General features: G+C 44.4%; 2 protein-coding genes across 6 annotated transcripts in view; both read left to right on the forward strand.

Annotated features, from left to right (window-relative positions):
• The window catches only part of LOC128763582 (unconventional myosin-Ic-like), a 43,201-nt gene extending 39,640 nt beyond the window's left edge, over positions 1-3,561 (forward strand). For all 4 annotated transcript variants that reach the window (XM_053872537.1, XM_053872539.1, XM_053872538.1 and 1 more), the window contains 8 exons: positions 34-117; positions 183-276; positions 390-445; positions 571-706; positions 788-858; positions 930-1,027; positions 1,103-1,202; positions 2,122-3,561. In XM_053872537.1, the coding sequence (XP_053728512.1) occupies positions 34-117; positions 183-276; positions 390-445; positions 571-706; positions 788-858; positions 930-1,027; positions 1,103-1,202; positions 2,122-2,148 (666 nt within the window). In that variant the 3' untranslated portion in view covers positions 2,149-3,561. The remainder of the gene's footprint in view (positions 1-33; positions 118-182; positions 277-389; positions 446-570; positions 707-787; positions 859-929; positions 1,028-1,102; positions 1,203-2,121) is intronic.
• A 1,643-nt stretch (positions 3,562-5,204) lies between these two features.
• On the forward strand, positions 5,205-25,655 carry LOC128763853 (large neutral amino acids transporter small subunit 4-like). 2 transcript variants are annotated; one of them, XM_053873091.1, is made up of 15 exons: positions 5,205-5,385; positions 7,143-7,352; positions 11,453-11,642; positions 11,717-11,772; positions 11,950-12,026; positions 18,060-18,152; positions 18,229-18,362; positions 18,628-18,839; positions 21,454-21,597; positions 22,055-22,072; positions 22,202-22,328; positions 22,412-22,544; positions 22,747-22,820; positions 22,972-23,095; positions 23,719-25,655. In XM_053873091.1, exons 2-15 carry the CDS (start codon positions 7,193-7,195, stop codon positions 23,878-23,880), a joined length of 1,704 nt encoding a protein of 567 aa, XP_053729066.1. In that variant the 5' UTR covers positions 5,205-5,385; positions 7,143-7,192; the 3' UTR covers positions 23,881-25,655. The 2 variants fall into 2 exon arrangements, with proteins under 2 accessions (XP_053729066.1, XP_053729068.1); XM_053873093.1 differs by lacking the exon at positions 22,055-22,072 and having other exon boundaries at positions 5,207-5,385.
• Positions 25,656-25,742: the final 87 nt, after the last annotated feature.

Consider the following 25,742-nt stretch of genomic DNA (forward strand, 5'->3'; position numbering starts at 1 on the left):
AAACAGCCAGTGACTTTGCTCTTGTGTATCCAGGCTTCGGAGCATTTGCGTAAGCTGTGCATGCAGAACATGGTGTGGAGCTACTGCAAGAAGATCAGTCCGGAGTGGAAGCACCAGGTAAATGTGGGCTGGTTTCTGAAGTCTCCTGTGACCTTCCTGGCCTGACATGCGTGTCATCATAGTTGAAGCAGAAGGAGGTGGCCAGTGACATCTTTAAGGACAAAAAGGACAACTATCCACAGAGCGTTCCCAAACTCTTTGTCAACACCAGATTGGGTGAGTCCCCTGGCCAGGTCGCAGTGAGACCCCATCAGGCTATTAGATTTTATTTTATACTGCATATGTGCCATAAATACTGTTAGGAATGTTTATTGTCTCTATCTGTTCAGAGGGAGAGAACTTCAACCCCAAATTGCTGCAAGCTCTGGGCAGTGAGAAGATGAAGGTGAGGTGGTGTTATTTTTGTCTGTATGAGTGAGGAGTGAGAACAGCAGCTGGCCTGTTCCTTCAGCCGTGTTGACCCTGGCCACTTGTGTGGGTCGTCTTCCCCTCCGTCCTCTGTGTGTCCAGTACGCCGTGCAGGTCACCAAGTACGACAGGAAAGGCTACAAGGCGCGGCCTCGTCAGCTGATTCTGACCGCCAACACTGCCATCATCGGAGAGGAAGCCAAAATCAAGCAGCGCATCGACTACAGCGCCCTGAAAGGTCAGTGGTGGAGCTCCAAAGAGAAGTAGTCACAAAGAAAGCGCTGAGCTCATCAGTTTGTCCACTGTCCCGTGTGCGCAGGGATCTCCGTCAGCTCCCTCAGCGACGGCCTGTTTGTTCTGCACGTGCCCAGCGACGACAACAAACAGAAGGTGAAGCACTTCTTCTGATGAAACATGTTCGGACTTGAGGTCGCGCTAACACACATTGTGGTGGCCTGCAGGGAGACGTGGTTCTGCAGAGCGAGCATGTGATCGAGACAGTGACCAAACTGGCCATCTGTGCCGAGAAGATCAACAGCATCAACATCCACCAGGGCAGGTGAGGCAGCGAGAGCAGTGTGCTTGTTGAGAAGCTGTTCAAATCATCTTTTATTCAGACTTGTTTTTCTCCCAGTATAAAGTTTACTGTGGGGCAAGGCAAAGAGGGGATCATAGACTTCACCCCAGGATCTGAACTGCTGGTAGCCAAATCAAAGAATGGACATTTGTCTGTGGTGAGTTCAACCCTCTGCACTTCACACTCACAAGCATCTGTAATCCTGTAACACGTCACTGTCTCACAGCTGCACTGCGATGTGTTTATCATGAGATGCAACTGTGATCATTCAGACTAGCTCTCCTGGAAAGATGTGATTCCATCATTGCTCTGTTGTAATCTATTATATTGTTCATGACACAGAAACACAGTGTTTTTCATTCCATTGTAGAATAACTGGGCAGGAATATAATATAATAGAAGCTAGAAATAAAAATAATAATAATAATCACATGGAGGCATGAGTCTTGGCCTTTTTGTGTTAGTTAAAAATAACTGACTCATGGGTACATGCTTTTTTGAGCAAGTCTTTCGTGGATAAAATACAGTTCAAAGACAGAGACATTTTTTAAAGAGATGATAATGTGGCTTTGCAGCCAACTGTACACCACTCTTTATAAAAAACATTCCTTTTCACCAAATGTCTGAAGTGAAGTTCAGGAAAATGTGATCATTTTTACTGCAAAGTTCAATTTTGAAAGGTAAGCGGATGTTGTAATTGCTTTTTGAGAGGTGTATTTGAACCCAGCACAGCTGTATCTCTCTGCATATGCCTGCTTTATGACAGAAATAAGTGTCATTTTATATCAAAATTGTATGATAAAGTAATCAAATTCTTCATGCTTTTACTCCCATTTCTCATGTGTTCATATTCCATGGCCATTTTTGGGAGCCACTGATGTAGATCGATGATAACTGAAGTGTTAACAAACTTCCCTCTGCGCTGGATTTACACTTGGAGCCGATAATCCAGTCTGTCAGTCTTGTTTCCAGCTGCCCACTGGAATCACTTGTAACAAACTTGAATTGATGTGGAGCTCAAGAACACCACCCTGCTGACTGTTGTCTTGTCCTCTCCTCCTCCTGGTGTCCTGCAGACGGCTCCGAGGCTCAACTCCAGATGATGACCGCTGCAAACGTCTTCCATCCTCCAATCACACAGGAGCAGCCCCGCCCTGCTTTAATCGAGACGCTCAGAAATGATTTTTAAAGTCCCACCTAAATAATATAAATATTTATGTTTGTAGGCCATATTTTGAGGGGTTAATGTGTTTTGAATATTGTGATTTTTAAGTCAAAGGAGTAACCGATAATTTGGTGCATTTTTCTTACTGTTTTGTGCTGAATTTGGGAACAAGCTAATCGTAAGGGAATGTGTGGACAGCAGGTGAAGAGACGTATGTAGTTCTGATGAGATGGGATGAGGATGAGTTGGAGAGCAACAGAAAGATGAAAGCGGTGACAGCGATGTGCTTCCTGTGGACTATTAGTTTGTGCTTTATTTGGGTTATGGTTTCCTGCTGCCTTAACCGAGTCAAAGCCTTTTTATAAACGAAGTGATGCCTCGATGCGTCTTCATCTATGTTCTAACTCTGTTATTGTGAATGAAAAAGCCATTTGTGTTTCAAAAAGGCCAAAGATTTTTGTTTTTTAAGATTCTTATTTGGGATGCGTTTTTGGTCAAGTTGGACCGAGTGCGTCCACATTGTCAGCCGTCTGTTGAGGTGAAGGCAACACTAACGCTAAGGCAGCTAACGTCGCCGTTTGTCTAGCCCCACCAGCTGAGTTTGACGTTTGGAATTGGGATTTTTTTTTTTTTTCTAAAACTCGCGTCCGGCTCATAGTGTGCTGGTCTACTGCGTCCTGATTACTTGTTCCCTCCAGTTTGCTTACAAGAGTATATTTCTAATCCGCTGAAGCCCCCGGTGTTGGCTCAGGCGACCGGTGAGGTATGGAAAGAGTGTGTCTGATTTACCAGGGCACAAAGGCCCTAAACGCTAAAAAAGATCATCAAATTTAAGAAGCATTTCATAGCTCCTGGTGAGACCAAAGATTGGTGGAGAGATGTGTCAATGAAGTGCTTCCATTTTGAGAGAAGCTCCAAGGTGGTGTCCCTCCAGACCTCAGAGATGGACTGTGTCTGCGTGGCTCTCAGGTGAGGCGGTGCAATACATCCAACTTACCAGCCAAAGATCCTGTTGATTTATACTGATAAATCTGTGTTGTATAATTTCATTTATAATTCATGTTCTGTGTATTATTTTTGGGGGGTTTTCTGGATGGAACCGTGTACAGCGTGTGTTGTGAATGAGACAACCAAACCAAGTTGGGTTTGTTCATGTGAACCTTAAAGGGAGGGAAAAACAAATCTTACTGTAATTGTGTTAATGTGCCTTGCTGAATAGCAATACGTCAGGTGGTTTCGACTGCTGTCAGAGTCCTGCGGTGATCCACCAACCCTCCTGGCATACTTCACTGTATGCGCCATTGTATATCATTACACTAAAAATACTAAGAATTTGCTAAATAAATGTAAAATGCACAGTAAAATGTGGTGTGGTTTTTTATGTTTTATCTGTGTCAGCGAAATGAGGTTTTGAAAGTTCTTGATAAGGCTTAAAAACTCGCTGATTCATCACAAGCTTCTGCGTCAAGCATTAACCAACACCAGAGTCTGAAATTTCCCAATTTGCACTTGTCCCTCATGACTTCCCTTTATTGTAAATTGAGCCGTTCCCAGGCCAACTGAGATGGACACATTCTTTCTCGTGTCCCAGTTTGCTTGTGTGATCTATATGAATTTAGCAGCCAGCTACATAGTGCAGAGTATCCAGTAGAAACTACTTCAAATTTAACATGGACTGTCACTCTAAAACGGGCTTCTTTGCATGAATTTTGACTTCACCAGTATTTCAGCCGCAGTGTCGTAGCCGGCCACCTGGGGGTGCTCTGCACATGCCAGCTTGTTTATGAGCCACAGCTTGGCTGGGCCAGGAAACCCCCCACACCCCACCCCTCTTTCTAAGAAGTTAAACTCATCACGGTAAACAGACAGACAGCTCACATGCGGAGGCTGGGAGTCACGCTTGTTGTCGCCGCACACTATGAAAGAGTCTGGTTTTACAAATAAATCCGAGGAAACTTCTCGTTCAATCCCTAAGATTCTTTCGTCAGTTACTTTTGTCAGTCTTATAAACAGAAATACTACATTACAATATCACATATAACAACATCAATACTAAAAAAGTTACTCTTGTAACTGGAAACATTTTATGTCTTCAGTTCTTTTACAATCAGAGTCAACTTTATTGCCATGGTCAGTGAGGATCCCACCAACTAGGAAAGTGCTTTGGAATAACGTGCCGTAATGACCACAAACATAATAATAATAATAATAATAATAATAATAATTTAGTGTTTAAATATACCAAAGGGTTTTACAGCAAGAAAAGTTTACTGTGAAAACCCCAACTAAACAGGCAAAAAAAGAAGTAAAGAAGAGACTAAAAGTAGTAATAGGATACAGATATGCTAATTGTACAGAAAGTTCTGATCAGATAAACGGTAGGTGGCGGTATTTCACGATATAGAACAATGCAGAATTTCCTCCTCCAGAAGTTTTTGTCTGATGTCGGCTGTACGATCAAGTCATACGGGGGAAACGTGGTGAATTTTGACTTTGTTAGTAAATGTAAGATTGGCCCTAACATTACATTATGTATTTAAAAATATCTTTGACGTCAAGATTTTCTCTCGTAGACGAGACTCGCAGTTTTCTATTTGTCTTCTCAAAAACAGACTTGGTCGGTCTGTCTCGAATTAACTTAGAATGAGGGGGGTTTGTGGTGGTGTGTCTTATCTCACTGTACAGTATCACTGTTCGCGCGGACAATGAAGTTCTTGTAGAACGCGAGGTCGGTCAGCTTGTCCGCCAACACTTCGTCTCCGTTTGACTGAACTCAGAATGTATCAAAATGTATCAAACAAAACAGTAGTTCGTGTTGAGGTCCGCTCGTCGTTGCCCTCTTTGTGAGCCCTGGAGTCCGTGTTTGTGTCTAAACATCAGGACTGTCCCCGCATTCTCCACCGTCGAGACTCCACACACGTGCAGGGTCGAGGCTCTCTGATTGGTCGTCGGTGGTCTCTAGCTCAGGCGCCGACCAATCAGGAGGTGCCGTTGTTTTGCAGCGGCTCGTGCGCCTCATATAGAAGCTGCAATGACGGATGCGAGAGGAAACAAGACACTTGAAGAGACCAAAGAATTCGAGGCGTCTCTTGTCTGCACCGTGTTCTCCTGCCGCGGACACTCCAGCCTGCTGACGGACGCTCTCCCGCGGCCCCCTCGTCCCTGAAGCGCTCAGGTAGGCTGTCCTCGCCAGTGATGCTCACACGGTCATACAGCAGCAGGACACGGAGTGCGAGTTGTTCTGGGGGTCAACGACACTCAGCAGTCATGTTGGCATTACATCTTCATTTGTCTCTGTCATTTCACGTGTTCCGCTTCTGCCAACTTTGTATCTCTTTCGCCGCAGTCGGACATAACAATAGTTGACACTATGTATCTTGAGTGGCGGTTATCACCGCGTCCTGCTCTGTTTTCCTGGAGTCAATATTAAGTGAAGGATGCCAAACAACGACTGAAGGTCCTGCTTTGATGACAGAGGCTCGATAGACACTTTGGTCTTTGTTCGGACTGCAGCAGCAGGACGGTAGTTTCCCTGCGCTGTTGTTGATACTCAACAGCTGAACGACTCCGTCAGGATGCGCGACAAAGTGCCGAGAAACATACACTTGACTTCCGGGACATTTAAACACACGAGTGAAAATCCCTTCATTTGTTCGCCAAGAAAAACGTTTAGGCGGAAAATATTTGTTGAGATTGGGTATAGAAACTTTACATTTAAAGTGCACTCCTAATTCAACGTTCAGTTCCAATTATACATTTAAATACATTTACGGTCGTATTTTGAAACCGGAAGCTGCCTCGGTTCACAAAGATAGGTAACCTAGACGGAGGATGTGGATGGGGGCGGAGGTAGGGTGGCTGGGGATTCCAGTCCAGTTCAGACCAGTTTTAGAGCCATTCAACGCAATATTGTGACTTTATTGTTCTCGACGTGATCATGAAACGCAAGGACTCAATGGTGTTCCGGTGTTCTGTCCGTGTCTTCTGCTGCCCGCCGGCGTTACCTTTTATACGGTGCAACGTCCAGTTGAGTTGTTGAGTTACACCTGTATTACCAGCCCCATTCGAAATACCTCTAAATGTAACTGTAAATGCATCGCGTATAACCATGGTATACTGCGTATACGTGTCACCACCTGACTGTTGGTGTCAATATAGTTTAGAGGCGGTGATACAACAAAGAAGACAATGGCAGCCTCGTGTAAAATGAAATTATGCTGACAAGTGTTCTTGTCCACATTTCCGTTTCTCGTCTCTTGATCATTTGTCGTACATTTTGGTCGTTTCTGAACTCTCGTCGGTGGTGATGGATCGTTGCTGTGGTTACGGCTGATCTCGCGCCGCGCTGGTTCGAACCGGATGAGCTCCTGTTGTATTCACGTATCGTCGGTCTGAAACGGCGCACCGAAACTATAAAAAATAGTCGTATGATTTCATAATGGAGATTTCAGGTTAGTTGATTACGTGTGTCCGACTTCGCTGTTTAAGAGTCAATTGTCATATTTAACATTTTATATTTCGTTATCAATGTAGAATTCGCATTTTCACCACCACGGCTCTTCAGGCGTTTCCCCTCCCCTGCTGCACCTGAATGCAACATGAGACTCACGTGCGGCTGCTGTACACATATGTCACCAGCAGCCAATAGCGCTTCAAACATGAAGACCATCCAGCCAATAAGATCGCAGAGGGTGAGGCTGTTTCACATTTAGGGGCGGGCTCTTATGCCTCAGCTGTTTTCTGTTTGTGGTGGTCTTCCTCCTCCTCCACCGTCATCATGCAAAAACAAAGACACCAAAGATAAGCCACCCTCAAAGATCTATGATCAATGACACCTCTTCATCAGAACTTCCCTAAACTGACAAAAACACAGACTTGTTATCAAAAACCTTTATCCATTCTTTTGACATTGTCATTCTCTCTTCTCGCCAGGCTCCAGCAGCCTTCCTTTGTCCCTCCAGGGCCACAGTGACCCAGCAGAGATGGCTCCTACTCTGGCCACCGCCTTCTCCCGCCGCTGGTGGATGGCGGTGACAGCGGTCATCGAGAACCTGCTGTTCTCAGCTGTGCTGTTGGGATGGGGCTCCCTTCTCATCATGCTCAAGTCAGAGGGCTTCTACTCGTACCTGTGCACCGCCCCAGGTGAGACACTTCCGATGGAGGAAACACACAGGGCCATCCTCTCATGTAGAAAGTACATTTGAATCATATTTATTCAACCATATTGGGAAGAGTCCCATTTTAAATATTCAAGACATATTCCTTAGTTCATGTAGTGTTACTTTTGAGAATAAAAATGCATGTTCTTGGAGCCAAAATGCTACCTATTCAAAAATTAATCATTTATTTTGACCTAAAATCAACATGTAGGTGATGCAAACCAGTGCTTTGTTATTTTATTGTTATTAGTTGATCAGAGATTTTTATTTAAGTGTAAGGAGTTGAATGAGAAGGTGTGAAGGTCTGATGGTGACCACACTCCACCGAAACCAGAAGACAGATTGCAGCACTTAAGTAGGGGCTGTGTGTGGTGGAATCAAAGTGGCCTGGAAACACATACATTCAATCAGGAGTCAGATTTCCAGTGAGTCTAGTTGTGATCAAAACAAGTCAACAAAGAGCAGCGGAGGGAAACCAACACAGAGGCTGTATTGTGTCTCATCCTCACGATCAAAGGGCTCACAGACTTTGTGTTTTTCTTTGGTGGCAGAAATGATCTGAAATCACATTGATACCACGATGGTTGTGTGAGCTCAGGTTCTGTAGAAATGTGGGTCAGACCGTCTGCTGTGATCTTCTCCACTATCGCTCCGCTCACCGTGCTAGTCCAGATAGAAAACTGGCTGACAATCCAGAAGACTTGTTTTTCTGGGTATAGCAGTGTTGACCCACGACGTTCACCCTCCCCTGACCTTTTAAAGTTTGTTGAGTTTTTTAAGTTTGTACTCAGATCATGCAGGTTTGAGTAGAAGTGTTTACAAGACACTGTCCTTCACCACCATGCTGTTAACCCCTCATATCCTTTGTGTATTGATCACCAATTGAAGTCCATGTGCCAAGAATAACTTAACACAGATTTGAGGCTAAATTATCAATAGTTTTGTAGAATCAGAAAACTTTTGTTCTGCTTTCATTGTCTCTTGTTACACTTCATTAATTCAAATAGACTGAATAAGAACCACAGCCTGTATTCCTTCCTTCCTGTGTGTGTGGTCCATGCCATCATTCTTAACCACGTAACTCGTGTCCATCCAATAACTGACATGCTTCTCCACAACTCATGCAGCAACCACTGGTTTCCTGTTGAAAATGTGATAAGCGTTTTCTGTTCCTCTCCACACTCTGATTTAGAGAACTCTGAAGGTTGAGTGATGGTACAACTACAAAGCAAAGCCCAAATGTCACAAGCCTTCCCGGTCACTAATCCAAGTATGGATGGCAACGTTTCTTCAAGGTTTCACGATACCAGACTTGGCTTCAATTGAGCTCAGTATCACCGAGCAACTGTGCAAACACCGCCTAGTTGGATTACAGTAGTCCAGTGTTGGTGGTCTGCTCTTTGGGGGAAACAAAATAAAGGTTCGGGTCTCCAAAAGTCATTGAGGAATTTCACTAAATGACAACATGTCTCCGGCAGCTGCAGCTGGTCAGGTGATTCAATGTGACGGCGGATTTCCTGGTCACTCAGCAGATAGTTGCAACATCACTTATACCCACTCAGGCTTTCTACTTCCTTTGCAGTTGAAATAAAAATGCTAAAATGAGAGGGGGGCATAAATGGGGGCTTTTTGCCCAGTCAGTACCAGTCTTGAGTCAGTGCTGATGTCAGTGGTGCCAAGTAAGACTATGACTAAAGATGTCTCAAGGTCATCATGCAGTGTAATGAAGATGGATTAGTATAAGAGAATAATGTGATTATTTTTCTTTCTAATGCTGAGCAAAAATTGCAGAAACCTTTTAGAGAATTCTGAAAACAAAGTACTAGTTCTTTTTGATACCCTGTCGTCGCTGAGGTGGAAGCTCTTTGTTCTAACTCATAAGATCACGTAACATATGATCTGGAACTGTGGCGCATGGATTCCATTCTATTGACCATCAGAAAATCTAGAAAGAGACTGTGAACCCTTCTTACAGTCAAACAAAAGGTTGATGACAAAAAAGGAAAAAGACACACATCTTCACATCTCAAGGCATAAAATTGACTGTCCATTCAACACCACCTAGCAGAAGATTAAAGCATGTGAAACTGTATCTAAATATCCAACTCGGCAAGCAATGTTAAACCACTTAATGGCAACACAGTTAAGGAACGAACGAGCGTCCGCTGTTTCAAGGGTCCAGGGAACCGTTTAATGATGTAAGCGCTGCAGTCAGTGAGAGTCGTCTAATCCAGCACAGAGTGCCGTCACACTAGTGCCGTCACTGTATAGTTGATGCATTGTTTGAGCTGATATCAAAAGCAGAGCTATAGATGTTCCCTTTATGGAGTAACCCTGTCACAATGGAAAAAGAAGAACAAGAAAACGTGAGTTTCAGTGTCGCTGGGTTCAGTATGCACGCTGTAGTGACTGTACATTCAAAGCAGCAGAGCTACCTCCGGGATCTCACTTTTTGGTTCTGCAATTGTCAGCCCTCCCCCCTCTTTGCTTGAAGATAAAGATCAGTGACAAACATGGCTGGTAACAGATGCACAGCGGCGTTGTTCCCCCTGCTCTGCCTGCTTTGCCTCAGACATTGATCACGTGCCAACCGTCGATTGTTTTTCTGCTGCAGAAGCCTCCAGGTGAACAAGGAGAATGTTTCAGTGTTGACACAAGCAGAGTTCCAACTGAACGGTTTAAAGACCAAAAATAGACTCTACATGAACGGAGCCATGTTGAACAGTGACTCAGCTGCTGCGATGCGAACGTCCTTCCCAGCATGCTCTGGCTCACTCGGCACTATTTCTGGAGCTTGTTTACTATGATTTGTTGTTTCCTCTCCTGTGCTGTTTACTCGACCTTTACTGTGCTTCCTGGCTTTTCTCATCAGCGGCTAAGATCCTGGATGTAAAGAAGGGGAGCTTAAAGACAAACTTCTTATTCCGTGGAGTAACAAGTTGACTCCTAAACCAGAGTGACATAATACAAGTGGTCTCGCTCGAAATGGTGCTCAGTGGGTTTAGGGTCACTTAATCGCTTCAACTTACACAATAGTTTCTTGTTCTTTTGTGTATCCTTGCTGTGGCATGTTGGTGGGGACCTGGAGTGGAGCCTGTGCTTTTTCAAGTAGTGGGCTTTCAATGGATCTTTTTCTGGTCTCCTGGTCCTCCTTGGTCAGGGGTTTTCAGGAGGCTCTGGGATAAGGTGGAAGGCATCTGTGTTGCAATGTCTCACGGCCAACAACTGACACATAACATTGCTGTAACAAACTTAATATCACGCAACTGAAGCACTGAAAAGAAACTGCAGTGTGACGTCAGTAAATCTCATCATGCTTTGTGGCTACTCCACTACTCCAGTATGCTTGTATTCCGAGGATAAAGTTTCAGGGACAAGCAGCATCATATTGTCCACTCAAAACTTGATCAATAAAGTTGTGAAATTATTGAAGGGAAAAAAAACAAACATTTATACTTCAAATAATTTCTTGACAATTAAACATTCCATTTCCATCCAGCACATTCGTAATAAAGAACTCACACAGAGATTAAAAGAATGTTCGTGAACATGACTAGATTATTGTTACAATCTCAGATGATGATTATGACAGCTTGATTAAAAGATAATGGAACACTTAAAACAAATAGACATTTGCCAACTGAAGCTTTTGTATTCAACAGCCGGAGGTTCGACTAATATCGCGTTTTATTTGCAGAGATGTTTGTTCATCTCTGCAAATAAAACGCACGACATTTGCACCTCACATTCAATGACGCAAGTCTTTATCTTTAATTGAAAGGACATGTTTAAGATATTGACATGTGGAATGTAACGCTGAGGTGAGCATATTCGAAGACACACTGGAAATCTGTAAAAATAATGGAGATAATATGAAGATATCATTGAATAAATTAGTAATAAAATAAATCTAGTTAAAGCACTTTCAAATTTGACCTTCCAAGTATACACACCCAGAGGTTATCAGTACAGTATACATTACACCTGCAGTACATTAGAAAAGAGCAATACTCATTCAATTATTAGGGGACTATTTTTTTATATACATGACTCAATCATGGCTTGTTTTCTATCTCTGCTCAGACAACAGCTCCAACAGCTCCAACAGCTCAGAGGAGTACCTGGAGATGAACGGCTGGCAGATCTGCAAGGACCAGGACGAGATGCTGAACTTGGCCTTCACTGTGGGCTCTTTCTTGTTGTCCGCCATCACGCTGCCCATGGGCATTGTCATGGACAAGTACGGCCCGCGGAAGCTGCGCCTTCTTGGCAGGTGAGGGCCTTGAAAATGTCCAGTGAAGACGATGTTGCTTTGAGTTTACTGACGCCCCATCATGTCTCTCTCAGCGCCTGCTTTGCCTTCTCTTGCCTTCTTATCGCCTATGGAGCCAGCGATCCCAACAGTACGTACTTCCCATCTTTACTTACAATCATATTTCTCACATTTTCTCTTAGTCGTGTCTCAATATTAAAGACCAGAAGTTCTACTGCTACTAATACCATTTTTTCTTCTACTGAATTGAGCTTCCCAAGAGCAGCCTACTGAGAAACCAATGTTCAATTGTCTTTATTTTCTACAGATCTGTCCGTCCTCATCTTCCTCGCGTTGGCAATGAATGGATTTGGCGGCATGTGCTTGACCTTCACATCGCTGACGGTAGGAACCCCCCAGTGCAAACTAACAATGAAAACCTCCTGGAAAGTGACTTACTAAGTTTAAACACAGCTATTATGCATGACAGATGCATCAGAAGTGGTCACAGTGAGGTCAAATGTGTTTGATGGGACTGAAGGAGTAATGGAACCTTTAGGGGGAGGTGTGTGTTTGAGGCCTGAGATAGAGAGGTTTGGATGGTGCATTGTGCAAAGAGGGTGGCAACTTCAGTGCCACAGCACAAACTAGGAACAAGGAGACATTCACGCTCAGGTGAAGAGGCCTGTTCAGCCAAATGCCCCCCCCCACCTGACTTATGGGAGATGGGGATAAGACACCAAGCACCGCCTCTGCTTCAGTCCCACTGCCATCAATCACTGCGATATTAAAGAGGAAGGTGAAGAGTCATATTGCTGAGAGTCAGTGTGAGCTTTGATAAATGCCTGTGTCTCTGGGGGGCGGGTGAGCTCACACTTTCAGACAGGAAGACATATGAGAGAAGTAAAAGCAGTGTCCACTGTGATCCCACCCGTCCCAGAAAGTGCTGCATCACAGAGGAGGCCACGTGACACAAACCAGGAGACACATTTGTCATCTATTATTCACCACTGCTGGCTGTGGGCCATGATAAGACCTCTCCTCACTTTCACTGCATCAAGGCAGCACTCTCTGCGCCACTCTGCCTTTGTCAGTTAGTTGAGCTGCTGTGAGACGTTTCACCAGACAGTGTTGTTAGAAGAAGATGTTTGAGCCTCCACAGGCTCCAGGGGGAAACATACACACACAGACAGAAGTTGCTCAGCTGGTTTCATCCCACTCGACCCCCTCCTGGATGCTGCTCTGTCATCGCAGCTAGCTTGTTTTCGTCCTCTCCAGTTTCAGCCGCTCTCCTGCTACTGACCTGCACATGTGAGTCTGAGCTGTCTCGTGTCACTCTGCAGCAGCGTGTGTGTTTAACCACACTCTGCAGGTTACCTGAACCACAGCAGCCCTCCACATGCTTTGTCCTGATACTGTTTATGTGAGTGTTGCTGTTCAGCGCTCCCCAGCTTGGACCTCATATCAGCCTCACAACAGCTATATTTAGACTAATCAACTTAAGTTTGAGGTCAGAGCGACTGCCGACGGCTGTTTTTGTGGCTTTATTAAGTTTTATCAGAAACAAAAACAAATTCTCCTTATATACAGTAGTTGAAGGACACAAGTGACGACATAAATATGATTGATTTTATGTTAAAAATCTAAAAATACAGTCATCAATCGTCTCAACTGCATGTACAGAATTTAGAATATTAAACCAAGAAATGACATTTTTAAATAAAATCTATGTCTGTAGGTAGATTTGTTTTATATTTATATTCTAGGTGAAAGGTTGGCTATTGAGGGACGAATTGCCAGTTTACATGCATGAGTGTCCCATATTTATTACACGTGTGCTCAAAAATAGTGTTTTTTTTTTTTGCCAATAAATTGTTCCATGTATAAAATGCATGAGAAATACTGTAAATATATTGGAAAAAAATAAAATAAGGCAATAAAATGCAAGCAAAAGATGCATTACTGTAAAAGGAGTTAAATTGTTTCAGTCCAAAACGAAAGACAAGAAGTTGAAACATCTGTAGCACTATTATCATTGTTGTTATTATTATTGTTGTTGATTAAGTCTAGTATTAGATTAGTTTGTATTGTATTTTATTGTATTTTCGAGGTCAAAATGATCCTGTAAAATTATTGGAAGTGTTATTGGAAGGTGTGAGTTTTTATTTGTTGTTATTTCAGGACAACCTTTCACCCATTCCTTTCTTTTCTCATGTATGTTTCATCAACATAACCAAACGCTCTTTGCTGACCTTCCTGTGTCCCCTCCTCTCTCCTGCTGTCATTGTACCTGGCCCTCTCCAGAGCACTTCTTTGGGTCTTTGTCTGCGATTCCTTCACTTCCTCGCCTTGTGCTGTGATGCAGAGTCAGCACTCGACATTCCAGTAGAGGAAAAACAAGAGTGAAGCTGAGGAGGTGGTGACTTGCTTCCCCTCAGCCTGTGCTCATTTTACACACACATGCACACATACATACATACATACATACATGATGTCCACCCAGAATTCATAGGAAACTCCTCCTCTTGTTCCTCGGCTGGCTCTGCACGTGCCTGCCTTCGACTTCGACACTAGGGAGTGGTGGGTGTTGGGCAGTTCCTTGAAAGTTTGTCATGATGATAGATGTACAGTATGTATATTTAGTCATTTACTATCTCAATTGAAAAAGAAAACAAGAAAATATAATTTCATTTTTGACATAGATGAATCATATAAATTTTTCCTTCACTTGTGTGGACTCCCTGTATGCACTTCAGTTTCCTCCCGCAAGCCTTGCATTTCATGTAATAACATCTTTGCTTCGTTCATGGTCCAATTCCCAGCTTTGTTAAAGATAATGCACATGAGAATAAGCCCTGCGACCCTGGCTTCTTGTTGCCCATCAACATCTGCTGTGGATGGGCCACTTGCCTAGAGTTTGCTTGGACCTCTGTCATTAAAAAGAGTGGTCTTGAGCAGCTTGTTGCACTTGTTACCAGAGCAAAGCTGGGTCTTCAGCAGGGTCTTCATCATGCTTTGCAAGTCCAAATGAGATGACAAGTCCAAATGAGGCGTGAAGCTGAAGCGCTTCGGTGTTTATTTGCAGCCACAACTGTTGTAGCAGTGAGTTTGTAAGTGTGTGCACAGTTGGCTGCTTGCTTGCTGCACTGGGCTGTTTTTTTGTTGGCTGTTTTTAAACTGGAGTGCAGGTGGAGCTGTCACCCCACTCCCCACTCATGAGTCAAGACTCCTCCACCTCCCAGACCGGCCAAGCCCGTGTTTGGATTCCTTTAGAATCAAACCCATGATGTCAGACTGATCTGTCGTCTGGTGTGTGTCAGCTGCTGTTTGCTCGCAGGACACTCCACTCCACTTTATGATGGATGGAGTTGAACCCGGGTGTTCAGGCAGGACCGAACCAGCCAGAACCGGTTCTGACTGGTTCTGACGGCACACTTTTTTGTTGTTGTTACAGTGAAACCGATCCCAGATACACACTTATTAAAATTATGCAGCAAGGTCCCATCAGCTCTTGTTGAAACAGTTAGGGTTTAAAGTAATATTCCACTAATGAAGCAGTTTTCCAATAAATTCTCGAGGTATCATTCAAGTATTTGGAAATCCAAATGTGTGACTTACATGTTAGAATGATAAAAATGTTCAAAATTGACATTAGAAAACAGACATTTATTAAGAAGAATCAAACAGGAGGCTGAGCTTTTGACTGAGCAGTGGAAGCGTATCCTGGGGGGGCAGCAAACCCTGATCCAAATTATGTGATAAAACTCAATCATATGGAATCACATTATTCCGTTTTAGTTTTCAAGTACCGATGAAGCGTTTTCTGTCTTTGCATTCAAGAGAATTGAGACTGACAGCATACAAAGAAGAACAAGACTTTGTGATCAGTGCTCTTGTGATCTCCACACACTGCACTCAGATGTGGATCCAGAAACATTATGAAACAGATTGAGATTGCTGCAAGACCTGGCAGTGACCCAAGAGGAGGAGGATGGTTCCATGTGGAGCGGTCGCTTTGATTTGCCTCCCTTCCCAAATGCTGAGTCATCATAAGAACCTGCACTTGTTTGTGCGCAAGGATCTGAACTACCAAACTGTCGGTCCTCTCTGGTGTTTGAAATATGGTCCGCTCACTGTCGCATCACAAACACTTGTCAATCATATGAAAATATCCCTTTGTTCTCCTGGTTTTGAAGTCCCCAAAGATGGTGACGTGAGCTTTGTCTGCTGGACTCCAAACCCATGAGTTTGATCTGAAGCAGCGCTGAACGTTCAGATGAAGTAATACACTGTTTTGATTTCTCTGAATGGAGTCAAAAGTGTGTCACTCGGTTGTGTGTGTGAGCGTGAGTGACACACTGCAGTTCTTTGTCCTCCAGGGTTCACAATACACCCTCCTGCCTGTTTGACTGACGTGTTATTGACTCCGGCTACAAAAACACTGTTATCTTCTCCCCGTCAGCTGCTGTTCTCTCTGTTAACCCGCCCCCTTTCTTCCTCTCCGAGCCAATGAAACCAGTTAGTGACATGTTTTTGAGAAAATCTTACCAGCTGACTGTGACTTAGTCGCCCGGAGAAAGAAACAGTGATGCAAGCTAGCATGTTCCGTGGCTCAGCACGATCACAAGGTCCAGACGGGCCACTGCTCCGACTTGTTGCTGCGCAAACATGAAATGTTTTTCTCTTAGGCAACTCTCCTGCTGGATTTTGTTATTGTGGCACTTGCTTCAGTGCTTCCACACATGGTCACCCGGGCCGTACGACTGCTAAGTGCAAAAACAAATGTGGTGTGAGACAGAGATGTGTTGTCTGACCTGGAGATTAGAGAGTCATCCACTCTCAGAAGCCTACTTCACTTCCATGGGAATTTATGCCGGCAGCTCGTCCACCATCATGACTGCTGCAGAACCTTTAATAAGTGAGCTATTTTTTGTTAAGGGACAGAGCAGGTGCAGGAGAGGTATTGAGTGGTGGTTTGACTATATGATGGAGCCACAGGAACCTGTGAACTCTGGTCCCAGGCATGTGTGGAAATAAGGGCCAAACAAGGTGCCACTCCATATATACAAAGTTGATGCATGTTTGGCATGACATGCGATAGTCGAGTCAAGTTCTCTCCTCACCATGGAGAAAGAAGAATGACAAGAAGTGTTTTTTGCCCCCACAAGGTTCAGTATGTGGATTGTTGTTTGCAAGTCTTTACATACTAGTTGTAAAGTTGCTGGTCGAACTTGAGATGTTACAGGCCATCCATGCTTACTGGGTCTACCACAGAATTGAAGGACATATTTTCCGTACATGAAAGTCTCCCTAAAGAGAATTATCAAGGTGAACTGAAGCGGTTATTAAGGAGCATGTTGCAAGGCCCCAAAGGGCACTGCGATGATGATACATTGATTCAGTCAAATAAACACCTGCTGGGTTCTTCATCTCAACGCTCATCTGCTGAGTCGCTTGTCAAATAAAGCTCCATCTGCAGATTTCTCCTTGGGCGGCTTCTATTTTTAACAATACAGCATCAGACTGGTCATTAAAGTCCGCTGTTTAAAATTAGGAAGTGAAACATGAACCTGTTGACTCTGTCAGACTTTGGCCCAGTTTCATCATGTGGCTGAGCAGGACACACGCTGAGCCGGTCGCCTCCATCATTTGGGTCAAAGGTTTGCTTGTTATCAACTCAGTCAGTCTCCTCTGGTACAGTGTCATAACTGGATTGTTCCAGCTGGCTGCCTTTTCTGACTAGGGAAATTTGGAGCTTGTTATTCTGGAAGTGGTAGCAGGATGGGGGTGACTCTTCAGGAACTAACCTTTGGTCCAGATAATCCAGGGTATGACGTCTGTTGGAGGTGAGAGGGTCGGCCTAACAAGCTCCACCCTGCAGTGCAAACATGACTGTGACGGGCCGATGAAAGGGGATCCTTAATAATGCTTCTATTTTTACCTTCGAATCGGGAGCCCCACACCACTTTTTCACGTCATAACTGACCTCTAATGGAAGCTGGTAGTCACGGGGGATGTCCTGCTCTCACGCCCCATTTTGCAGCTCCCACTCCTTTGTCTCGACTTCCTGTTTACTTGGTGAAGCAGCTGGCTCAAGACAGAGCTGTCTCTTGTTTACCAGTTAAATGTCATTATGCAAGACTTTATCGTCTGTCTCTTCAAAGCATGGATTAAAACACTCCACTGCGGTGCAGTGTGTACTTTGTGCTCATGGACAGAACACTGAAGTTGAGTTTTTTAATATTCAATTTTGCGATGATGATTGATCAATGATGCGACTCGCCTGTTGCTTGAGATCATGGACAGGTTCTCCAGTTTGATCTCTCAATGAGATGCCATGAGAAGATAATGTGATGAGGAAGCATTGTGAGGGCAAAACACAAGAGACTTTTTCCATTGTTTAACACCAATGTTAATGACACCTCTCGACTTCCTCAGCTGCCAAATATGTTTGGGGACCTGAGGTCGACCTTCATTGCTCTGATGATTGGGTCCTACGCCTCGTCTGCTGTCACGTTCCCTGGCATCAAGGTGCTTTTCATTGGTCTCTTCAAGACAAAGAAAGATGTATTTCACTGCTTTAAGTTGTTGTTTGACTCCTTCACAGGTGATCTACGACCTCGGTGTTACTTTCATCACAATCCTGCTTGTTTGGGCCGGCTGTGCCTGCCTGGTTTTCCTCAATTGTTTCCTCAACTGGCCTCTGGAGCCCTTCCCTGGACCCGAGGACATGGATTTCACGTAAGTCTCTTACAAGCTCAGCTGCCTTTGAAGAAAACATCTCACAAGAAACACCTCAGTAGCCCAGAGCTGTTTTTGAAACAGCTCTCTGTAGGTCATATAACAGAGGGGCTTATGGTCAATCCACATCCAAACCTATCACAATATACATGCACACTCATTGGACCTCATCAGCCAAGGGCAGGAAAGACTATGAATCCCAAAAGATCGGCTGGTATTCACCTGAATCAGCTGGGCTTTTCTGATTTCATGCCGTCGCTCTCAGGGTGAAGATCAAGTTCAGCTGGCTGGGCTTTGACCACAAGATCACCGGGAAGCAGTTTTACCGGCAGGTGACCACCGTGGGGCGCCGCCTCAGCGTTGGCAACTCAATAAAGCAGCATCACCAGCAACCCAAAGACCTGGCGACACAGGAGGCCAACAAGCTGTGCCTGTCCACCGTGGATCTGGAAGTGAAGTGCAAGAGCCCGGAGGAAAGTAAGTCTGACTATGCTGCTCATGTTGACCTAATGAGGCTTCATGAAGCAGCGTCCACAAGCTCAGTAGGTGGCGCTCTTGGTTTACTCCAAAGATTTGGAGTGTCATCTACCTGACTCTGAAATTAAGGAGCCTGTTTCATGAAGCCTCATCCATCTATCTGTAGTGAGAGTTCAGGTGTTGAGTCAGTTTTTTTTGGCTGTTAAAAACACGAAAGTGTTAAAAACACGATAAGTATTACAGTTGTTTCTTCAAACATGCTACAGTTCAAGGTCCGAGAACATTCCGGCCCAGCCCACCTGTGGTGCAGCTGCTTATTATACTGTATGTCAAGTTGACTGCATCAGAGTCACCAGACGATCTGACCCAGATCTGTGCACAATGATCAGCAACCTTAAATTCTTCCCCTGAAATGGCTGCTCACCTCTGACCCACATCCTTGCTCAACTCACTTAGCACCTTTTGATACTCTTAGGACCCTCCCGGGTCAGGGGCACCCAGTGAGTGGGTCTTTTCCCCCTTGTGCTCATTGTACCAAGTGGACCGTGGAATTGGTTCGGATCCAGCTCTCAGAAGAGCCTCCCAACAGGTGCCAGGCTTGTTGGCAGGAATTTCAGTGTTTGGCATGTTAAGTTTCTGGGATCCCAGGAGGGAGACCCCTGAGCCACTGGATGATCCACCACGGGCTTCTAGAACCTCACTGGCTCAACTCACAGGAACGACACATCGGCCAACATCTGTTAGTTAAGTAATCTAAATGCATTAAAACAGAAAAGCAGCAGTAAAGAATCTTTTTTTTTATCCCTGGATCCAGACGGTGATCCGAACCATGCCCAAAATTGAATAATTTGTTCCCTGTCCTATTTCACATATTTCCTGAAAATTTCATTCAAATCCGTCCATAACCTTTCTTGCTATTTTGAAGAAACACAGACAAACCAGCACAGTCGAAAACCTCCTTGGTGGAGGTAATAACGTGAATTAGCATTAGCATTGTCGGCTAATGACTTGGTGCCAGTAAGACCTTTCAAACTCGGTCAGCTAAGCACCATACGGTCACGCTAGCCAGATGACTGACAGTGACCCATTTCAAGGTCCAAGACAGAAGCAATACCAATAGCAGACATGGAACGTCACCCACGCTGCTGTGATGTAAATTCAATTGTCACAAACCAGAGGAAGGAAATGGTTGGGGCCAGTGTTTCTTCGCTGTGTGTGTGTGTGTGTGACCACTAACTGACAGAGGTGAATACCTGTTGTTGAGGTGTAATAGCAGCCGCTCCATCTGTGCAGCAGCAGATAGTGGAACGCTTCATTAGCCCTGCACATGGGCCTCAGTGTTCACTTTCCGTCCATATTGGGAACCAGATTAATGATCAACCCCCTTTTTCGTAAAATACCTTCGATACCCAGGTGTTCCTGCAGAAGAGGGGCCCTGTTGCTGTGGGAGCGAAGGGCCCGCGGGAATATTTAGCCCAGCTTGAGGTGGAAACACATCTGTAGTTTTCCACTAGACAATATTAGAGAAAGGAGGACAGAAAGTGTTAGCATCCACTAAGTGTTGGTGCCGTGGCTCTGCATGAATGCGGATATTTAATTCTGTTGAGTACGACTCTTGAGAATAGTAAAGACATCTAAGTTGAAGTTTGGATCAGTGTTCCCCCACACAAGACACCATTTCCCTGGAAGTAAATGCAGTCGTACAACATCAGTTTTCCCAGGACAATGTGAGTAGACATCCAAGGTTGTTGGCATGATCATGTCACGACTAGTGATGCGCAGATGAGGCTTCGCGAAACAGTGTCCTCACTTTCAGTGGTCAGTGGGTGGCGCACTTTTTATTAAAATAATGTGAAGTTTCATTGTAATAATAGTTCAAGGCAAAAGGTTACAGAGCGCCATCTAGTGGCCCCTGAAAATGATGACACTTTTTCTTGAAACCTCATCAGCCCATCACCAGTGATGATGAGAGTTGAGATGCATGGTCTTAGACCAAGTCAAGTTGGCCAAACACATTAGTAAACCCTATGGAATGACAAGTTATTTCAAGTAATAATGTAATATGCAGCACTGACACTGCAGTCTGGGTCCAAAAACATCTTCATACAGGCAATGCGACAAAAAAACTGTTCCTTTTCAAATTCTTACTCTGAACGGAATGAATTGTTGAATTATTGCTTTCTGCTTTGTTTTTGCTGTAAAGGATCTATTTCAGCCGCAACTGTTCTCCTCTGACTTCATGCTGGTTCAGCCACTGTGTAGCAACTGTCCAGACCCTTGAATGTTATGAACAGGAAGTGAAATTAGACATGAACTCCATCCAGAGACTAGATGCAGAAACATTTTCGGTGTCAGTCACCTGACAGTGTTCTGTTTCAGTTCTGTAAATATCCTCGCTGGACAGCCGCTTGTTTATCAGGCTCCAGAGTCTGTTTCCTCAGAGTCAGACAGCGAGTGTGAATGTGAGAGCAGACACACCTTCAAGTTTCACCTGGTGTCACAGATTATTTCAAATCTCACAATATCCCACACTATGCTACGGCATGGTGTGGTCGATCAGCTAAGAAGGCTCATGTTTGCTGAAACCTGTCATCTCTTTCTTTTTGTCTCTCAGCTCAGTCCTTCATGAAGAGTATCTTCAGTCCAATCTTCCTGCTGAGCCTCATCACCATGTGTGTGACCCAGCTGCGCCTCATCTTCTACATGGGGGCCATGAACACCATCCTGGAGTCAATGACTGACGGAGACCTCAACACAGGTAACAGGTTCTGACCTCACCCCTGAAACACTCACCTCCCGCCGAAGAAACGGCTTGAGACACAGAGCTCCTTCCACGGCTGATGAAGTGGAGAAGAGTGTAAACTCATTCCCACATCCTTATTTGTGTTGTAAAATATCAGTTTTATTGATATAATATTTATATTGACAATATAGTTATTGAACAAATATTGATACTTCAGTGCTCAACAAGTATCATTCGTCATACTAATGTGTAATACAAGTATAATACAGGTGAAATATCAGTTTGCCTTTGTGTAATGGTAATTTAGTAATATTTATATTGTAACAGTAACTGTCAGAATCGGAACCCTTCAAACATAAATCCACACTAAATGACAACAACTGTGAATGCTCAGATTGATTTGGCTCCTCTCTGCTCTGCTGACCTCACTCGCTCTTTCTCTATCAATCATGCTGCTTCTGCTGTTGTGCAGTGGGAAGGATGCAAGTGGGTAAGAGACTTTCAGCTCAGCTTCTGTGCCTTTTTCCTGGCAGCCTGTTCCTCTGACACAGGAAGTCTTGTGTTAACACACTCAAGGCTTGATGCTGGTGTCCTCACATCACCTGCTCTGTGTCTCCAGTGAGCGTCTACACATCGATCTTTGGTGTCCTCCAGCTTCTGTGTCTGGCCACCTCACCTGTCATTGGCTACGTCATGGACTGGAGACTCAAAGACTGTGAGGATGACACTGACAAGACAGTCAAGAGGTGAAAAAAACGCAACTCATGGCAAAAAAACTGACTTCACGGCGGCAAGAAACACAATCTCAAAGGGCTATTTTCTGCACCAGGGATCCGGGTCAGCCACGTCGTCCAGATAAACGGATTCAGAAGATCGTTAATTCCACGCGAGCCTTCATCTTCACCAACTTACTGCTGGTTGGTTTTGGAGTCACGTGTATCATCCACAACCTTCAACTACAGGTGAACATATTCTACTAAATACACACAGTCACATCACGAAAACACCTTTGATCCTCCCTGGAAAATGCGGAAGTTTGTTTTACACAGCCTTTTGCTGACATCTAGTGGATATGTCAAGTACTGCATCCATTTCCCCGCAAACTGACGTGGTCCTTTGTGAACCAGCCGACGTCTGACCTGGCGTTTTTCCTTGTCACCTTAGATTTTGTCCTTCATCCTGCACACCATCGTCAGAGGCTTCATCCACTCTGCAGTTGGAGGCCTGTACGCCGCTGTGTGAGTGTCCAATTCATGTCAAAAGTGTCACCCAAAAACTTTTCGTCATGAAATAGCTGCCCATTCAGTCACTGTTATATCAATTTAATTGTATTTGTTAACTGTTTTTTAAAGCCCACTTCCGCTCAGTGTTGTGCCTGCTCCCCTGCAGATACCCCTCGTCTCAGTTTGGCAGTCTGACGGGCATGCAGTCTCTGATCAGCGCTCTCTTCGCCCTGCTGCAGCAGCCGCTCTTCATGGCCATGGTGGGGCCCCTGGAGGGAGACCCTCTCTGGGTGAGAGACACTCGCCGAAACGGAGTTACCTGAATCACATCTGCCGCAAGAGGGCACCATAGTTCTCACTAAGGAGAATAATGTTATTTTTCTTAACCCTGTTCAGATCCAGATCATTTAAAAAAAAGAGTAAATAAATGACGGACTTAACAGGAACACGCATTAATAAAGTGACACGCTCTAGCTCTATTCCATGAGCATACACTGCAGTAATATCACTGCGCAGGTGCTCCCTAGCGTAATAGTAACTCCGCCAGAGAGTATAGTCCTCCTTTTTATCTGCAAAGAAAATCACCAGTATTTATTTTTATCATCATACTTTTCTGGTGAGTTTACTTTTCCATACCCCTCTATTTAATTATAATTATTTTAGCATTATTATGGAGAAGCTTTGCCAATAGTCCTGTGCACCTTTTTGTCTATTTTCTTTTCCCAAATCTACATTTACAGAAACAATGAAAGAACATAAAAGCAAATCAAAAACACAACTGTCTCCACGGGCTTGAAAAGAGTAGACAGTGTTTTGCGCTTTATTCGAAGCGACTCATTTGAGGATTTGTTGCAGGATCTGCAGACCTGTGTTCCTCTGTGGTTCCTCACTCTATAACTCCTCCCATCTTCAGGTCAACGTGGGTCTGTTGGTGCTGAGCATGCTGGGATTCTGCCTGCCCTGCTACCTGCTGTGGCACAGCCGCCGCCTGCAGCGTCTGAGAGACGAGCAGGACGAGGACCCGAAGATCTATGTCAAGATGAACAACGGCAGCAAACCCGAGGCGTGCGTGTAGAGGGCGTTGTTGAGCGACACTGAAGAGCGGCCGAGTGAGGGAGGAGGACCTCCGATGCTGCAACACCTCCACCACTTTGTCACAGACACACAGCCCGACTGTGCTGCCAGCACTCACCACTGTGACACCTCCTGAAGCTCCAAACAGTGACACACACTTCCCGTACTGTCAGCAGATCTGGGACAAAGACACTTTATATTCCCCTAAAACCTTTTTCTCTCTCTTTTTATTTCGCTATTTATGTTTTGTTTTATGTTGAATGAAGGCCAAGCGGCCTCTGGAGATGCCAGCAAACTGAAACCACAGTCAGGACAAGAATGTAAAACACGTTTCAATATCTACCTGTAGTTCCTCTGGTCAACTCACTGTTGCTGTGGAGCTGCCTTACCTGGGTGATACTTTTTTGCAGTTAAGTACTCACAATCACTTTTCTGACTCAGCAAATACAGGAGTATTGTAGGATCAGGGACTCACTCTCATATATAAACGTTACAAACGGTTCAATCTTCGGATGAATCACACTGTGTGCCAGAAAGTCCCTCAGAGAAATGTGCTCTTGCCATGTCTGCTCGCTTTCCTCTGTTTAACTCTCGAATGATTACTTTTGTCTGTTTTGGTTTGTGGTATGACAGACAAAGATGAAGAGCAATTGTGTTGAGGCGGGACTGAGACCCTGCAGTGTTCCAGGTGGAGGTCCTTTTCTGCTCGTCTCACACGCGTGTTTGAATTCGCTGTAGCAATATGTTTCCGTTTGTGAGGCGCTAAAAAAAAGGTGCTAAAAGTCAACAGATGCCATGAAATTCCAACACACTGAAATCCAAAGATGCAGTCAGGTTTGCTGTAGTTTTCTGTTTCAACTGTAAACCACAGGGAAAGTTGAACTCTCACACTCAAAGGGAGACAGTAAGACAAAGACCGGTGGATCACAGAAGGTCAGAGTGAGGTCAACATACGTGATATAACAAAGCTGTGTCAGAGCTGAGAGATGATCCTCCGCCGCCGTGTGATGCGAGTGAAACATGAATGGCACGTGATGCACTTTAGCGCTTTCAAATGGACCTCAGTCATGTATTCCACAACAGTTGCTGATGCAGAGAATGTAAATGTCTGATTTAGATTTGTATCTACAGAGACAGGAGTGGAGACATCCAGATATTTTTATACACCCAGATGGAAATATTGTTCACAGAATCGCCTTGGAGAACATGACGGCCGCGGCGCATCGTCTCTCAGCTTTCGTTTTGATCCATGATGGTGCTCATCATGGATGACACACGGAGTTCATTAAAAACATAAAGCTGGTGTTTAAGGACCATCTTAAATTTGCTCAAAAATATCCATATACTTTCAAGCACTGGCTGTTCATGAAAAAAAGCACTGACTTCATTCAAACTTACACAGATTGATATTGACACTTCTCTTCCCACTGTGAGTCGACACGCTCAGTGACGCTTCTTCTGGCCTTGAGTGATTCACCTCAAAACTTCCGGTATACAGATGCTTCACTCTGCTAACAGAGTGTTTGTACGGTTTCATGTCAGAAATAAGATTTGGGAGCACAGAAGCCTTCTTTATCCCTCCAGGCATGAAACCTGTGTTACTTTTGTATGCATTATATACGTTACTCTTTTCTTTAGTTTCACTCTCTGATGTTTACAATGTGTGTGTCTGATTTCCTTCATCGTTGTTCCACAGTATAGCCATTGTTATGAAAGTATTGTTGAAAAAAAAAAAGCAGACAGATTAATGTATGAAATTAAATTGATTCCTTTGTACACGGCTGTGTTTCATGTTATTCAGCAGCTCTGTCAGAGACACATCCTGAGTGTTTAAGGAACTCGGGTACTAGATGAGCAGGTCGA

The sequence above is a fragment of the Synchiropus splendidus genome, chromosome 8 (genome assembly GCF_027744825.2).
Source record: "Synchiropus splendidus isolate RoL2022-P1 chromosome 8, RoL_Sspl_1.0, whole genome shotgun sequence".
Lineage (NCBI taxonomy): Eukaryota > Metazoa > Chordata > Actinopteri > Syngnathiformes > Callionymidae > Synchiropus > Synchiropus splendidus.